The 17412-nt window shown below is 40.2% G+C and overlaps 1 protein-coding gene across 1 annotated transcript in view; it reads right to left on the reverse strand.

Moving 5' to 3' along the window:
• Positions 1–3927: 3927 nt before the first annotated feature.
• The window catches only part of iqgap1 (IQ motif containing GTPase activating protein 1), a 49436-nt gene continuing 35951 nt past the window's right edge, over positions 3928–17412 (reverse strand). The window contains exons 16-37 of the mRNA XM_042408908.1: positions 14683–14773; positions 14384–14551; positions 13987–14129; positions 13733–13903; positions 13510–13593; positions 13347–13418; positions 12986–13055; positions 12532–12896; positions 12254–12417; positions 11948–12172; positions 10725–10865; positions 10532–10616; positions 9269–9501; positions 9022–9154; positions 8789–8891; positions 7675–7810; positions 7506–7593; positions 6740–6949; positions 6481–6647; positions 5065–5187; positions 4585–4693; positions 3928–4431 (exon numbers count right to left, since the gene is read on the reverse strand). Of these exons, the coding sequence (XP_042264842.1) occupies positions 4318–4431; positions 4585–4693; positions 5065–5187; positions 6481–6647; positions 6740–6949; positions 7506–7593; positions 7675–7810; positions 8789–8891; positions 9022–9154; positions 9269–9501; positions 10532–10616; positions 10725–10865; positions 11948–12172; positions 12254–12417; positions 12532–12896; positions 12986–13055; positions 13347–13418; positions 13510–13593; positions 13733–13903; positions 13987–14129; positions 14384–14551; positions 14683–14773 (3195 nt within the window). The 3' untranslated portion in view covers positions 3928–4317. The remainder of the gene's footprint in view (positions 4432–4584; positions 4694–5064; positions 5188–6480; positions 6648–6739; positions 6950–7505; positions 7594–7674; positions 7811–8788; positions 8892–9021; positions 9155–9268; positions 9502–10531; positions 10617–10724; positions 10866–11947; positions 12173–12253; positions 12418–12531; positions 12897–12985; positions 13056–13346; positions 13419–13509; positions 13594–13732; positions 13904–13986; positions 14130–14383; positions 14552–14682; positions 14774–17412) is intronic.

The raw sequence follows: 17412 nt of genomic DNA on the forward strand, positions 1-17412 counted from the left end.
TTTGAAGATTTATTGAAATGAAAGCATGTGAGAAGTTTAGAGGGAAAAATCACTATTTGGTGGAGCTGTTAACAACTCATAGACATGTGAAATGTGACCCCGACTACACACTGCTTTTTGTAAGATGTCAAAAGCCAAAAAAGGTTGGAAACCACTGGTTTTAAAAGCTTGTTATATTATCCATTGTGTCAAATCTTCATCTGAAAAGTAACTAAAGCTGTCAAATAAATGTAGTGGAGTAGAAAGTACAATATTTCCCTCTGAAATGTAGTGGAGTGGAAGTATAAAGTAGCATCACAAAGAAATACTCAAGTAAACTATCTCAAAATTGTACTTAAGCACAGTACTTGAGTAAATATACTTAGTTACTTTCCACCACTGATTTATATATATGACCTGAGTTCAAATTAAAGGATATCTATGATTAGATACAGGACCAGTCAAAAGTTTGGACACACTACTCATTCAAGGGTTTTTCTTTATTTTTTACTAGTTCCTACATTGTTGAAGACATCAAAAATATGAAATAACACATATGGAGTTATGCAATAAACAAGTATTAAACAAACCAAAATATACTTCATATTTTAGATTCCTCGAAGTAGCCACCTTTTGATTTGATGACAGCTTCACACACTGTTGGCATTCTCTCAACCACATTCATGAGGTCGTCACCTGAAATGCTTTGTCCAACAGTCTTGAAGGAGTTCCCACATGTGCTGAGCACTTGTTCGCTGCTCTTCCGTCACTCTGCGGTCCAACTCATGCCAAACCTTCTCAACTGGGTTTAGGTCGGATGATTGTGGACGCCAGAACATTTGATACGGCACTAAATCACTTCTTGGTCAAATAGTCCTAACAGAACCGTGTTTTGGCTCATTGTCCTGTTGAATAACAAATGATAAGCACAAACCAGATGGGATGGCGTGTTGCTGGTTAAATGTGCCTTGAATTCTGAATAAATCGCCAACAGTGTCACCAGCAAAGGCCCTTCTCACCCCTTCTCTGTGTCTCACAAAGACACAGCAGTTGGAACCAAAAGCCTCAAATTCAGACTCATCAGACCAAAGTACAGATTTCCACTGATCTAATGTCCACTCCTTGTGTTTCTTGACCCAAACAGTCATCTTCTTCTCACTGGTCTTCCCTCAGCGGTGGTCAGCTTTGCAGCAATTCAACCATGAAGGCCTGATTCACACAGTCTGTCATGTGTCTGCTACTTGACCTCTCGTAAGCATTGATGTGGGATCTAATCTGAGGTGCCGTTAATTTGTGAAGCTGGTAACTCTAATGGATTTATCCCCCGCAGCAGAGGTAACTCTTGGTCTTCCTTTCCTGGCGCGGTCCTCATGAGAGCCAGTTTCATCACGGTGTTTGATGGTTTTTTTTGCCATCAAACGAATCAAAGAAACTGTCAAACTTATTGAAATTTTCCAGATCAACTGACCTTCATGTTTCTCTTTACATTCATTCATTCATTTCTCTTTACTTAGCTGAGCAGTTCCTGCCATAATATGGATTACTACAGTAATGGAATAGGGCTATTTGCTGTATACCAACACAACTGATGCTCTCAAACACATACATTCCACCAATTAACATTTGACAAGACTCACCTGTTAATAGAAAATCATTCCAGGTGAAACCCTCATGAAGCTGGTTCAGATATATAGTGGACAAAGCTGTCATCAAGGCAAACAGTGGCTACTTTAAAGAATCTAAAATATGAAACATATTTTGTTTTTTTTAACACTTTTTTGTTCATGACATAATTCCATATGTGTTATTTCATAGTTTTGATGTCTTCAGTAATGTTGTACAATGAAGAAAATAGTAAAAAAAATAAAGAAAAAACCCTTGAATGAGTCCAAACTTTTGACTGTAAAAAAGACCAGAAGTGTAACAAAAATATAGTTAAGAGAATAATATGTACTATTATGCAGCACAGTGGCACATATCAATGTTATATCATGTCATATTATATTATGTTTGATAATTATTACTGATGCATTAACATGTAAGCAGAATTTTAGTGTTGTAGCTCACTGAGAGGAAGCAGATTTTAACTGCTTTATGTACTGTTACGGTTAATTAATTCTATAATCATGCATCACATTTTACAAACTGATCATAATATGTGAAATCATCTTTAACCAGTAACTATAGCTTTCAAATATATGCAGTGTAAAAAAGTAAAAAGTAGAATATTTCCTTCTGAAATGAAGCATAAAAAAAATATTAAAATTTTACTTCAACAACTGTCAGATCAGGGAAAACACATGGCATCTGTAGAGCTTTATTCTAAAACAGGTAAAATACATTGTGCATGAGAGCAAATAATGTACTGAGGACACAGTTTCCTCCGTTTCAAAGAAAGAATGTCCACCTCTGATCAGGGCAACTTTACATGAGACAGAAAATCAACATCTAGTTCGAAAAAGGTCTGCAAAGAATCCCAATTTAAGGCTTTTCTGAATTAAGCACAATGAACTAGAGAAAGGAAGGTGTAGAGTGACATCTACTGGAGCCACAAGTCAACTTACTGTAATACTGCACATCCTCAAACTCACTTACATGATCTGTCTCAGGTTTGCAAACATTAACTACAGTATAATGTGGACTGACAACATAAAAAAAAATATATAAATAAGGGCAGGTTTGTCAAATTATTTTCAACATGACATTATAAAAAATCTATGTATTTAATGTCCAGCTTTCACCTCTAGATCCCGTCCTTTGTTTTACAGATCAGCGTGCGTGATGTCGTTACGTTTAACAAACTACTAATGTAATGTGACAGTCACATGTTTCAGTTATACATGACAAACAACCCATGTTGGATTTTTTTTGAAAGATGTAATCTCCAGTTTATCTGAGAAAGCCGATAAATGAGCACATCTGCAACACTTTTCATGCAGGATGTGCCGGAGTGTCACGTTTCTTCTGCTGATGAACGTCGGACAGAAGCAGAAATTCACTGCAGGTCAGTTCTGGGCATCAGGGCTGCAGTCAGCCGGTCCAACAACAAACCAACATCCTGACTTGTCAAAGAAAGAAGAGAGGAAAGACTACGGAGACGGATCAGCGCCAGCAAAGATTGGATTTGCGTGGTGTCATGTGAATTAGTCTTACAACAAATTGAATTGTAAAGTTACTTATATTAAAAACATCATGTTTTGAGTTCAACAGCTCAATGTGAGCATGGCTTTTTTGTTGTTGTTGTTGTTGCAAACATCATGTCTGATGCCACTTTCTCTTTCTATAAAAGGAGTGTTTGTGTGTATTTAGCAGGGGGGAGAGGTGGGTCAAATCCAAATCAAGAGAGATCAAAATAAAATATGTGAAATATAATTCAACTACAGTGTTTTAAAAAATAAAATATGGAGAAGAAGAAGGAGCGCATCGATTTCTACGATGGTTTCTTTTCCAATTTGTCTCAAGCAGCGACACAAAATTAAACACAAAAAAATGTCCCAGATGAGACAGAGTCGAGTCAAAAACTGGGTCTGACTCGTGTACTACAGCCCTGCTGAAAAGTACGCTGGCGCTGCGGTAGGACTGCAACTAATGATTATTTGATTATTGATTGTTTTCTCGATTCATTGATTAGTTGTTTGGTCCATAAAATGTCTTGGTTTGTCCTGACCAACAGTCCACAACCCAAAGATATTCAGTTTACTGCAAAAGCAGGTAAACAAATCAGAAAATATTCACATATGAGAAGCTGGAATCAGAGAATCCGTGAAAAGTTCTTCTTGAAAAATGACTCAAGACTATTAATCATTTATCAGAACAGTTGATGATCAATCTAATAGTTGCCAACTACTCGATTAATCGTTGTAGCTCTACATTGTCTCATTGGTGGAGGAGATATTTATCAGTCAGGTGAGCAAATCAACTAACAGCTAAGAAAGACATAAAACATGATCTCTTTACATAAAACATACATTTTTTATAATTAATCAAAGCCCATGCACAAGATATTCATAATAATTAAAGCAAAAAAATACAACTCTTTAACCTCTGACCTAGCTGCAGTTACAGATGTAAAGACAGTTAGAAAAAGACTCTAAACTAGCATCTGATGTGTGCCGGCTTGAGTCGCACAATGGACTGTTCCAAGAAGAATAAAGCACATACGGTGATCCATGTAATAAAAAATAATGCACATAAATTTGCATAGGCACATAAGAGAAGTGCAGTGGGGAAGAAGCAACCAGGATGGTTCGGGTCAGGGCTTTCAGCCACCCTTAAAGCGGGTGTTGTGGTTTAAATCAATGTCCGTCTGTAGCCCTTTTATCCTTTTTTTTTTTTTTTCTATTTCCCATAAAATTTCTTGTTGAGCAGGAAAATGAGCAGGTTGACGTTGATGGTGGCCCTGTCGAACAGCTTCATCACCGCCACGCCTTCATACTGCAGCTGGAGGAGATCCTGAGAGTGAAATGAGGAACAAACACACAGAAAGAAAACATCAGCCACACCGCTAACCACTTCTGTAATATCTACTATAAATTCACTACCCGTTTCCTTCGCTGTAGATAAAAGCAGAGATAAGCTCTTATATAAACAAGTAAAAAAAAATACCTGATATTCTAACTGTAACGTCTCCAAGTGCACGCCCATGAACTTGGCCTTCACATCAAACACGCCAACGGTCTCTGATGGAGAAATCTCAAAAATAGCATTCTTGAACCTGCGAGGAGAGGAAGAGTAAACAGAAGACACAGCTCATAAATACAGAGGAAGGAGTAACAATGAAAACTGATCAATGGAAGCCAACTGCTATTAATTAAACAACAAACCGTATTTGACAGAAGTTTAAGATAAAGATCAAAATAGATTCATCACATGTAGAAACGAATCCTCAAGTGACATCATAGATTTACACTCTATCATCTCATTACAGCAGCCAGTTTAAATAAAGTTACACAGATTAAAGACGCTGTAACTCTGAATTATTGCCTTAAAAACATGCTGTACTGTAAAATACACATTTATTTCCTAGCATTTGGCTGCTGGAAAGTGTCAACTTTGAACCTCGGCTCTGTGTTTGACAGAACTCACTGGTTGGGCTGCAGATCCTCGATGGCGATCAGCACGCCCTTCTCATGCAGGCGAGCGGCGGTGTATTTCTGTGAAACCTGTTTACTCTTCTTGGCCTTGTTGTCGCCTGGTTTCTTTGACAACCTGAGGAAAGAGAGAGAGACAAGTGTACAATACAACGTAACAGGCCTCTTTCCCAGCAGACATTCAGACTTGTCATAGTAGCAACAGCACAGGTGTTACTAATAATATTAATGAGTGTCCCAGTAAGCCATAACAGTGTGACAGTGAGCCAACATGCACAATAGCAGGACCCTGAATTTATCAATCATTAATTTAATTAAATAAACCTGTGTTTTTCCTACTGTGACATATAAAAAAAGACCTTAATGCAAAGTGTTGCTGGGTGTAGGATCACGCTACCATGTAGAAAGAGAAGATTCATTCTTATTCATGAAGTAAAATGTTCCGAAAATGTTCATCAGAAAGCAGAAGGTAGATTTTTAAAACTGGGTTTTTTTACTTGTCACTGAGGAAATGAACAGACACCTCATTCTGGACGTCATCTGGTATTTATCTTTATCTCTCTAATCCAGTGGTTTAGACTCTGCTTTCCCTGCTACCCACACTACTGGTTTTCAATCTAACAAGGCAGCAGCTGTACTTAATTGCATTCTGCATTCCAGGAGTAAAACAGCCTCTGATTAGATGTCCAAAATCAAAACCAGCAGGAGTCAGAGGATAAACATTGTGAGCCACTGCTACAAGTGACCCAGTTTAGAAGTTTTTACACACGTGTGGCACGATTCAGCAGGGAGAGGACACACACGGTGATATTTTTCATTCTGTATTTTGGGAAACATCTGATAGGAGTCAGACATCTACAGTAAATCTATAGATCAGATTATTATAAAAAGAAAAATGTCTCTCTGTGAACTGAAATAAAAGGGGAAAAGTTGCAATAACCCTAACCATAACCCTAATCCTAACACTGACCGTAACCTTAACCCCAACCCTAACGCTAACGCTAACCCTAATCCTAATCCTAATCCTAAACTACTTGGCCTCTCACACCTGGACTTTAAACACACATCCAAACCCAAACTAACCATCCAGTTTAAAATATGATTTCTGTCTCGTTTGTGCATCGTACAAATTGCAATTTAACTTTGCTCACAGGTCTGACTTTTTGTTTAATCATGTACACATGCAGGTGTACATCTGGTGTGTAAACAGGGAATCTCATATGGTTCACACAGTCAAAAATGGATGTAAACAGGCAGCTAAAAATAAACAAAATCTGATCAAAAATCAGAGGAGCAGCAGCATAAACATCACTGTAGCGCATGTCTCTGTGATTTTTTTGTTTTGGTTAGACTCTGGAGTGAACTACGAATGAGAAATGTGAGATGTTATATGAGATTAGAGGACACTTACTTGCCCTTGCTGGCCAGGTTGTCCATGCACGTCTTGATATACTGATTGTATGAATCAATCTGCACGTTGTAAAAAGCCGTCTTTGAATTCAGGGCAGAGTTGGTCTGCTGGAGTTTCACCAGCTCAGCTTTCCTACGCTGACGATACCGTCTCTGATTCCTGATGTCCTGTAAGACACATAAACAAACACATTTAAGTAAAACACAGCAGTTATTTAGTTTTGATCATCCACATCCAGAGATAATGTGGTTTTTTTTACCTTGGCTATGTCGTTGATGAGGTCCTGATAGCGGTTCTCGGGGTGAACCTTTCCCAGCTCCGCCAGCCTCTGCAGGTTACTCTTGATCTTGTCTTTCTTCCCCTGCAGCGTCAGGCTGTCGTCCACCACCGGTTTGACCTGCTTCATCTTCTCTGGAGTCTTGGCGTCTCGGATGGCTCTCCTCTGCATGGCGCGCTGGTACTCGGCTTCCTGTCACCCAGGGAAACAAGATGGATTATAGTTATTATATAAAAAGAGCTCAAAACCATATAATTTCTTTAAAAACCTCTGTTAGCAAGAGCGTTTATTTACTGCACATAAAATTTGAGAGTATGTTATATTTTTTCACCATGTTTTGTTTCAGCAATACAAAAATATATGATCTATTATGCTGATTTGTTGTATTCATGGTAAATAAAGACCATGATGAAGACAAATGTTAGCAGTAATATACCTGTCTTCTGTTTTAATTGTATTATTAGTAAAAATGTTATTTAAAATTCCTCTATTCCCATAGACGTAGCTGCTTCTGTTGGGAAAGACGATGTCGTCATAGTACAAGTTGTAATTTAAAAAAAATTCAGTTAGCACTTCGCTGCCCGCTTGAAAAGGAAGTAGAGCAACTTCTTCCTGTTTTCAGTCATAAAGCAATCCAGTAGATTTCCACCCAGATGAAATATGCTGAGTAGACATCGATACCAGCTGCTGCAAATCATTGATGTTCAGCGCAAAAAAAAACAACATAAAATCTTCTCTCATTTCTGACCTGTTCTGTGCCGGCTGTTGAGTCCAGGATCTCAGTCAGAGTCTCTCCTGGCTGGAACCGGATCACATCCACAATGAGCCTCTTGGTGCTGAAAGGAGATAAAAAAGAAATCTGTTGACATTTCTGAAACAATCACTTGAATTTCTTAAGCTTTGAATCTACAACTTACTTGAGCAGGAGGGTCTTGGCGTTCATCTCGACATTGGCCTCACCGGGGACGTCGAATTTGTTAGTGAGTGTGAGCGAAACCTCGGTCTTCCCCATCAGCTCCTTGTTGGGATCGTCAGGAGGGAGAGGATTTTCACCTGAGTGCGACATAGTTGTAATAACAGTCAGCTCAAAGTATCAGATCATAACATACTGGGTTGGTTTCTGTTCATAAATGCTCTCATCTAATCTACGACCCGTTTTGAATCACAAGGTTCCTGCCAGGACAGATAACTGGAGCGATTTTTGGATCCTTGATTCAATTTAGTGCACAGCGTGAAGTAGAAGGGAACTCCTGTGTGAAATAGGATGATGTGTGATGTCACCTAAGGGTATAAGTTCATCTTTTTTTTCTAATTATACACTCAAAAAGCACCATGTGATAAAAGTCAAATCAAGGAGGCTAAAATAAGCTCTGAACAAAACAAAAAAAAAGTAATAATCTCAGGTTAAGTGAGAGTATGACTTTGACTTTGAAAGTGAACATTACTAGTCTACCGCTCATGTCATACATTTTCGTTTCTGTTGGTTTGACAGGAACCACGCTGACTAAAAGGCACGTTTAGTCTGTGCAACAACAGTCAGATGTGTCCAATAAAATCTGTGTCAGACTGTCTGACATCGATTTGAGCCCCTCAGATTGCGCAATGAATCTGCGGTGAGTTGTAAATATTTAAAAAGGAAATGAGAGCAGAGGCAGACCTTGTGCTCACGTCATCCGTCTGTGTTGTTTTATGTTTTGAAAATGCAACTAAGCAAAGAGGGTTTTCCTCCATCGAGCCTCACAAACTTCTTTTTTTGTTGTAGTTTGTGTGCGTGTTTGTATTTTTTATCTTTATATAAAAAACCTCATTTAGGAAATGTTGCACTGCTCAGTGTATTGGTATTCTACATGTCGTATTCTGATTGGTTGGTTTGTAGATGTGAGTCATAGCAGCAGTCACATTTATGTGAGAATTCGGCTCCAGATCTAGCAGCACTGTTTTAGATTGAAGATTTGACCACATATCTTTCACGATTGTCAACTTTCATCTCATACAGCCAAGAAAACCTTCCCTGCACTCCGCTCCACTCACCGATGAGGGACTCCACAGTGGGAACCTCGCCCAGGTCCTCCAGCAGCTCATGGATGGGGTCATTGTGCTCTGGAGCGATGGCGTCCTGATGGTCCAGCAGCAGCTAACAGTAAACCAGTCAAGCAGTTAGTCACGGATGACAAAACATCAACAGTTTAAGTAGCGACTGACAAGAATATTTGTGTTTGTGCCAGTGAGCAGGCAGTGGGAGCGATCTGAGAGTTCAAACTCACTGTGTGAGTGTTGATGATCTCTCCGATGGAGATGTAGATGACAGGTTTGGTGACGGTGACTAAATCAGAGTATTGATCCACGTTGAACTTATCTTCCAGTGAGTGAACGTCACACGCTGCCAGGAAGAAACGCCTGCGATGGAAGATGGAAGCATAAAGTCAAACAAGTCAAGAAAGACCAAATATAATAAGAAGACGGATAAGGAAAGAACATCTGTTTCATATTTATATATATAAAACATCACACCTGAACTTCTGATAGGACGTGCTGAGATATTCGTTGATGGGATTGAGGTGGGCGTTGTCTCCCAAGAACATCTTATTGGAGGCGGCGTGCTGCAGCATCTTGGCGACGGATCCCAGGTTTCGTCGCTGCTCGGTGGTCAGCTGACCACCCGCCGACATCTCAATGATGTCAAAGGCATCAGGTGCCACGATGGCAGGGTTCATGTAACGGTAATATAAGAGGTTCCCAACAATCTGAAATCAAATGACTCAGTTACTAATGATCATGGCATATTTTTCATAATTTACGGCCCATTTTGGGGTGAAATATATTACCAATAATAGTATTAACATCTATAATTATAAGTAATTTATCAAACTGTTCAGACAGGAATAAAATTACATTCAAAGGTCCTGAATGATGCAGCCATCAACATAAGTTAAACTGAATTAGACCAACAAACAAACAATATATTTATTTTTACTTAACGTGCATTTTTTTGTAACACAATAAAAAGGTGTAAATTAAATCTTCTTGTCATAGTTTTATTTTGGGATCACACCGATTAATCAGGACTGAAATGAGTTGAGATCTGTTTTAGTCGGTGCTGCTGCAAAAATGAGAAAGAGCTTTTGAACATTAGGACACAGCTTGTGTAGGATGAAGAGGAGAGCCGGAAGAGTGGCGAGGCTCACCTTATAGGTCAGCAGATAGAGAGAAGGAGCACACCACCACCCCGACAGAGAGGCTGGAGCTGGTTGGCGAGGCGGAAAAAAAGCAGAGAAACAGGAGAAAAGGAAGAAAAACAAAGAAAAGAAATGAATAAGAGACAAGGCAGGGAGAGCCAAACTGAAGATGAGAAGGAAAAGAAGTTGTTCAGTGAGGAAGGGCAAGAGAAGAGGAGCAATGCTTGTCCAACTCGCCAGGATTAAAGGGTTAGTTCAACCAGTTTTTAACAGTATTTTTTTAATCATAGTATTACTGCAAACTGTCTCTATGAAGAAGGATGTGGCTGTCAAAGTTGTCATTTAAGTGATCTGAATCTGAATGTAAGTTTTTGATGTTTTGAGCACCACAAACCAAATACCATCCGCTATTTTGTAGCTGCAGCACAAGTCTGAATGTCAGAGATCAAAAACCCTTCAAATTGAAATCATCTGCATGTGTAGATACAACTAGATACACTAAAGTGAGAATTGGGAAAATGAGTTTCGTGGATTGACTGTTTAAAGACCGTGAAGCGCAGTGTGACTAACATTAAGCCTACAAGTTAAAAATGCGAACCTTGAGGAGCTCATCCTCTGTAGAATCCGGGAACTTCTCGTGGAGGGTGTCCTTGAGCACCTTGGAGATGAACCGCATCCCGTATCTGTCGGACAAACCGTCACAGACATCACAGCGTGAGACGGAAACAAACTAACTTAAGTCTGTAAAAATGTGACCAATGTAGGCGGTGACGCTTCAGAGAGAAACTTACGGTATTTTATCCACCGAGACGATGATAGCAGACAAGAATTTGTCAGTGATCGTCTTCATGTTCTTGATGGAGGCTTCCAGTCTCGTCCTCACCTCCTCGTGGGCCATAGCCTGCTCCGGAGTCACATCATAAGGCAGCTTACTGTTGGTGGCAGGAAAACCAGAGGAATCAGTGTTGATCAGAAAGGGGCACTCTAGCGATGTAGTAAAGTTTGGGGACTCTTAGATTAGGATGGTTGAAGCAGCAGAGGCCGAGATATCCTGACTGTAGTCCATCAAGTTTCAAAAACACTATATCCGACATCTCCTCACCTTTCATTATGGCTGCCCACTCCTTTGTAACCCTACACCTTTGTTTTTTAAATGGAGGCTTTGTGTTTAAAAATTGAAGTCACTGTGATAACCTCTGTGACATCATCACGGCTATTTATTTCCAACTTTGGATAAGCTCCCTCCAGAGCCCCACAGGAGACATTATGCAACTGTTTTCACAGGCTGAGAAGTACTCGTCATGACGCTTACATTAAACTTCATGTGTAAAATCAGTGAAGTGCCCTTATAACAACATCTGATGCTTGTTTTGGCTCAACTGTGAGCTTTAGCCTTGCAAAAAAATCCCCTTCTACAACCAAGATAAATATTCTGTAATCTAGAGGAATTTACTGGCATCGAACGAAACAAAATTGCAGATACGGTATGCAAAAACTACTAGATAAGATTTCTTCAAACTAGCATATAAATCAGACCACAACAAAACAAAACCTGACTACAAAACTAGTAGAATATAAGCAGTGAAGATTTAGAAATTCAAGACAAAAATGTGCCTATATTATGTCTTTTTAATCTGATTATAAATCTAAAGATTGTCCCATGTAGATATACAGTTTTAGTAGTGAAGACTGCATCATTAACCAATAATAAAATATATAAAAATATATTTGCAGTGTTGTTTTTGTCTTTCATAGTTTTAAGATTGAAGTGCCATCTAGTTTTCTCTTTAGATTATTTATTTTTGTAAGAATATAAAATGACTTAATCATCCTAAGAGAAGATATTAGGACTTGAATTAACAGTGCTGATGTGATGTTGCAGAATGTTCTTATACATGGATCATTATGTAAATTCATAGTAAATAAATCAGACAAAGTATCTGATTCATGTATGTATCCAGTATCCACCTACTGAGGAAGAAAATGCACAAACACAACCTCATCTCCAGCTCACCTGGCCTCTCCGGTCTGCGTCTCCATCTGGTTGACCCAGCTCTTATAGATGTCCACGGGGTCGGTCTTGATGTTTAGCGTTTTGTCATCCATGATCTCCTTGACTACCGGCGCCAGGATCTGCCTCAGCGCGTTCTGACCCCGGGCACCTCGGTGGAAACTCACAACCATCTTGATGACGGTGGGGTTTCCTGTGACGACCTCCTTCATCTGGTCAACTTTCGACCTAAAAGCGACATTTTTAATGTGTATTTATGAACCAAACCTTATCTGATTTAAACCTGTGGTTTCAGTATCTGTCTCTTACTTGATCTCCTCCTGCAGGGCAGTTTTGAAGAGCTTGAGCAGCAGGTACTCCTCTCTCTGGTTAGAGGCGTAGTTATACAGGGTGAAGATGACAGAATCCATGAACTTTGTGGATTTATTCTGGGGCATCTGGAAAATCAGCTTGGCGAGATACGTTGGATTGGTCTGAAAGCAAGCAGAAATGTAGTTAGAGAGGTATCAATGACCCTAAATGAGAGATAATTAAAAATCCGGAGACAATGCAATCAAAGAACAGTGGCAGGTGTACTGTAAAGTTACCTGTAAGAGGTAGAAGAGGTACTGGTAGGCTTCCAGTTTGACCCTCTTCTCCTTGCTGAGAGCCTTCAGGCCTCCTCTCTGTTTGTTCATCATCATCATGTCGGACAGCTGGCCCTTGTTCTTCTTGGTCAGCTTCTTGCTGTGAGAAACCACCTCCTGCAGCGTGATCTTGTTCTTCACCAGCAGGCCGATCTTGATGTCCATCAGGTTCAGGTCGTTCTCCAGCTGCTGATTGGAGCGGATGTTGGTCACCACCTCCTCGCGGAGCCTCATCAGCTCCAACTCCTCCTGGAAGTCCTGGTCGCTGTGGTCCAGCAGGTGGACGAACTTTCTCACCACCGCCATCGGAGGATCCGCGGCGTTGACTGTGTGAGGACATTTTTGGGACATGAGAAAGTCACGCAACCAAATAATGCATGAGCGTGTCTTGGATCAAAGTGGGGATTCTACTTACTCAGCGTCTTGTAGTCGTCCCTGGCCTTATTGGCTCTAATGAAAGCCTGAATCTTCACCACGTCATTGATCTGCAATATAAAACAGTAATCATTAGGCGGATCAATAGTCCATGTTATGTGGAAATGACTTCACACATGTCAAGAGTGCTAAATGAGTCATTTGCCTCCTTCAAACCCCCAAAGGACCCGGAGTAAATGTCAGCGGATGTGTCAGGGGAAATTACGTGACATGATTTAAAGCGTTCATTAGGTAACAGGATATTTGTTTTGTGATTAAAAAAAAATTACAATGCCTTCTCTTAGTGCTTTGAAATGGGCCAAAAATTAATTTGTAGCTACACATAAGGAGGGTTTACTCACATGATCATTGAAGTACTTCAGACGATCCTTATACTTCTTACGAGCTTGGTGCATCCGAACCATTGCTTGGATCTGAGAAACAATAAATCCTTTAGTCTAAACTGTATGTACAGTAAACACTACTGATAATATTCAGATTACTGACATGACATGATCATTTCACCTTGACAGCATCTCCACTGTGGTCTTTCAGGTACTGGTTACGGTCTTTGAACTTCCTCCTCTGTTTGTGGCCCTTCCAGTGAGCCTGAAAAAAAAAAACAGATTAACATTTAATGAGCCTCAAACAGTGTAATAATAAATCCTGATAGACTTTAACCTTTAGAAAAGGTGCAGGACTTATATGTATAAACTCAGGATGATGTTTGTATAAAGGTCTAACTCACCTGTATGCGAGTTACAGCTGGTTCTTGGGATTTCAGGAAGTTCATCCGCTCCTTCAGGCCATTCCTCACCAGGTAGCCACGGCAACGAGCTTGCAGCTTGGTAATTAGAGTCTCATTGGCCCGCCACAGCTGCTCTCGATTGTAGGCTGTGGTTACCCCAGAAACCACCGACTGACAGGGAAAATAAAACGACCGGTTTAATGCTGTGTTAAAAAGCTACGACCCTGCAGTGTTGCGCAGAGACAATAACATACCTGGATGTCCTCCTTGTTGAGTTGGGTGTTGTTTGTTACAAAGCTCTCCGGCTGCACCCAGGTGCCCTCCTTGGTCTTCAGGTTGTAGTAGTAGTTGTGTCCGCCCTTCACCCAGTGCTGCACCCAGTCGCTGCCATTATCACCTGGACAGAGAGAAGAAGGTGCAACTTGATTGAGTAACAAGAGCCATCATCCCTTTATTTTCAGCTAGTTTCTGTAATGTAATGGACCATAGCAGCTAAAGGTATCAGTGTAACCTTAAAACACTGGAAGCCACAGAAAAGATGCATCCAGTTTCATCAAAATTGTACAGACACAGACACCGTCACCTCTCTGATGGCATTAACTACGAAGTTAATCGTCCTGTCCTTTATTCATCCCTAAATTTTCTTCTCACCTTCTTTCTTTTTGTCTTCTTTGATCTTGGCCAGGTCGTTCTGGTAGGTCTGACCACATTCAGAGGTGACTCCGTACAGTCCTGCCCCGGCGTTACGCAGAGCAGCCAGAGTCTGAGCTGCGTCACCAGTATCCACCGCCTCATTGATGGCCTGGATGGACTGCGAGACTGCAGATACAAACACAAACATCAGCCTTCAGCCCTCTTTGCACCGTCCTAACATATAAGGAACACCAGCAGAGGGGGTGTAGCAAATGTTTTGTGATTTTTACAAATGTATGTAAAATGAGTTTTCATACACTGTAAGGCTTCCTGTGTGTCCTGGTTAGCCTTCAGAATAGCATCCTGGATCTCATCCAACCACAGCACAGCAGAGGGGTCCTGGGTCTCCTGGAAGGACACAAGAAAATATGTTCAGAAACTAACAGCGGCACAGCGAGCACATGCACAAACTCACACGTACACACTCTAATCATGGTTGTATCTCAAATGGAAAAACGTGTGACTCTGCACGTCTGTATGCTTTCTCTTCCAAATGCTGGTGATTCAGGCCAAATTTGCACTTTTTTTTTTTTTTTTTTTTTAAATTACAAATATTTCACTCAAAATATTACTAAATGGTAAGTAAAAGATACAATAATGTGTAGCCAGGAGCGAGTAAGAATACAACTAGAATACAACTGTCATTCTTACATATTAAGAAGAATTATAAAATTAGATTATTTTTAATGCCATATCCCTTTCTGTGTGAAAGGTTATATGGTGATATTGTAATCTTGGTTCTTGAGCCTGCGGGTGTTGTTGTTGTCAGTATTATTCAGCTCTGAAATACATTCAACCTTCGTTAACGTTGTTATGTTCGGTTTCTGTTGAAACTCTTCGCCAGATAATCAGCATGAGCAGCACACAGCAGGCTGAGATGTTTGCTTCATTAGCAGCATTTCTGTACTTGTAAATATGATCAGTTACAGAACAAATACGTCCATCCTTCTGGCACGGGTTTTTTTGGAGAGGCTTTGACTGATTTTAATTCTCCTTGCCAATTCTAACAGTATTTAAACCAAACTCCTATAACACATAATATCTACAGTACAGGCTTCTTTTGGTTTGGCTAACAACATGTTAATATATTATAAAAATAAAACGTCAGACTTTGTAAGAGATAGAACGATAAAGTCCTAGACTTATTGGCTGAGCTGGTCAGAGCTGTGCTGCGAGGAACACCTGATACCTGAATAAATATATATATTTAGGCACATTAATGTAAATATTCTGGTACCAAGTGCAATAGTGCTGTAGCTGTAGTGATTTTATTGATTTCATTGGTCTTATTGTGTGTTTTTTGGGGGGCGGGGGGTTGCTTTTTAATGCATCAGTGATTCCAAAGGTATGTATGTAAGTATTGTATATTTAGGAGATACATATTTTGTGATGCAACGACACTGAGCCTAAGAAAAAGTTCCCTAAGGGGACAATAAAGTTTATCTTATCAAAAATAAATATTACACATGGAATCAACGTATCAAATTATTGCACATGGAAGCGGACAGAAATGAGAGGAATCACATTCACCTACACATTATTAACCTTTAATATACATTTGTGGACTGTTTGTTGATGAATTGCTGCCTGACTTATTTACTTTCACTACAGTTAGTGATTTCCTACTAAATTACTCAGAACGACCTCTATAACACTTCCTGGGAATAAGCATGAGCCTCAAAGTGTGCTACTCCAGCTGTGGGTTAAATGTGTCCATTGTATGATCATGCCCTCACCCAGTATTCAAATCACAACATCTTTTGTAGCTGCAATGCATTCTGGTCTAATTTTCTGCCACTGCGGGTGTTCTCTGTGTCTGTGATGAATGTCTACCTCTTGTTCTTTGATTATGGAGGACAGACACGTTGCATTTTAAACATTTAACTCACCCTGTGGCTGGTGGAAATACATGAACATGCTGTCACACATCAATTACATTTGGCCAGTCATCCAAAAATACACCAAACTGTAGCACAAACAGACCTAAAAAATGCAACATGCGTCACAAATGGATGTTTTTTTAATAGCGTTTCAGTGGGGATTTTTCCTTTATGTCATCCGATTCCATTTGCTCACCAACCGGACGACAACTAGACCTCAGTAATGAATTCATCACTATGTTATTACGAGCTGTAGACATACTTAACCGCAACCAGATGGCGCACTCTGCCTCTATATAAAGTTTGTGGCAGCAGGTTTCTACTTGCTTCTGCTGCTGCTGCTGCTTTCTAGAGCCCAGTAAAACAGGCAATTCATTTGGTTTCAGCCTCCCCCCTCCTCCATGTGTCCCGCCCCTTCTTGTTGTGCTGCAGGGCAGATGAGAGGAGGTGTGTGTATACGCATGTGTGTGTGTGAAAGGGGTGGGCGAATAAGACTGATACCCGATCTTGAAGATTTCTTATGCAAGGGGAGGAGGAGGGGGGTGGGGGGTGGGGGGTTTGGCAGCTAACATCTGCAGTAGCATGCGCCGGGAGTCTAACGAGCTCCATCTTTATAGTAAACAAAGCCGTACCTGGGCTGAGCGTTGATTAGTGTTTGTATGTTTGCACTTGGCGCTGTAATTGGTATTTGCGAGTGATGAGTCACAGCAGCTGGCGGGAGGTGCTAGACAGGGTGTGGTGCCAGAGTGGGCAGGGGACTGGAGGACAACTTGGGCGTAGCTTGCTGTAGCTCATCACACTTTAGAAACATACATCATGGAAAAAAAGAGGAAGTGAAAGCTGAGGGGGTTGGGTAATTTATAATTCATCTTTCTGAACTTTTCTTTTTGTGCAATACCTCGTTTTCTTTTTCTTTTTTTTTAAATTTCCGTCAAAACCATGAGCTCATTCATACATCTTTAGGCACATGGGAAACTTGCATATACGGAACAAAGCATGACTTGACTGAAATGTATAGAGCCTAATACAGTTTTAGTTGTGATTGTTGCAGCTACAAAGTCAAGTGATAACCATCTGATGAGGCATAGTAGACTATATTCAGCTTGT

Source organism: Thunnus maccoyii, chromosome 1, assembly GCF_910596095.1.
Source record: "Thunnus maccoyii chromosome 1, fThuMac1.1, whole genome shotgun sequence".
Classification (NCBI taxonomy): domain Eukaryota; kingdom Metazoa; phylum Chordata; class Actinopteri; order Scombriformes; family Scombridae; genus Thunnus; species Thunnus maccoyii.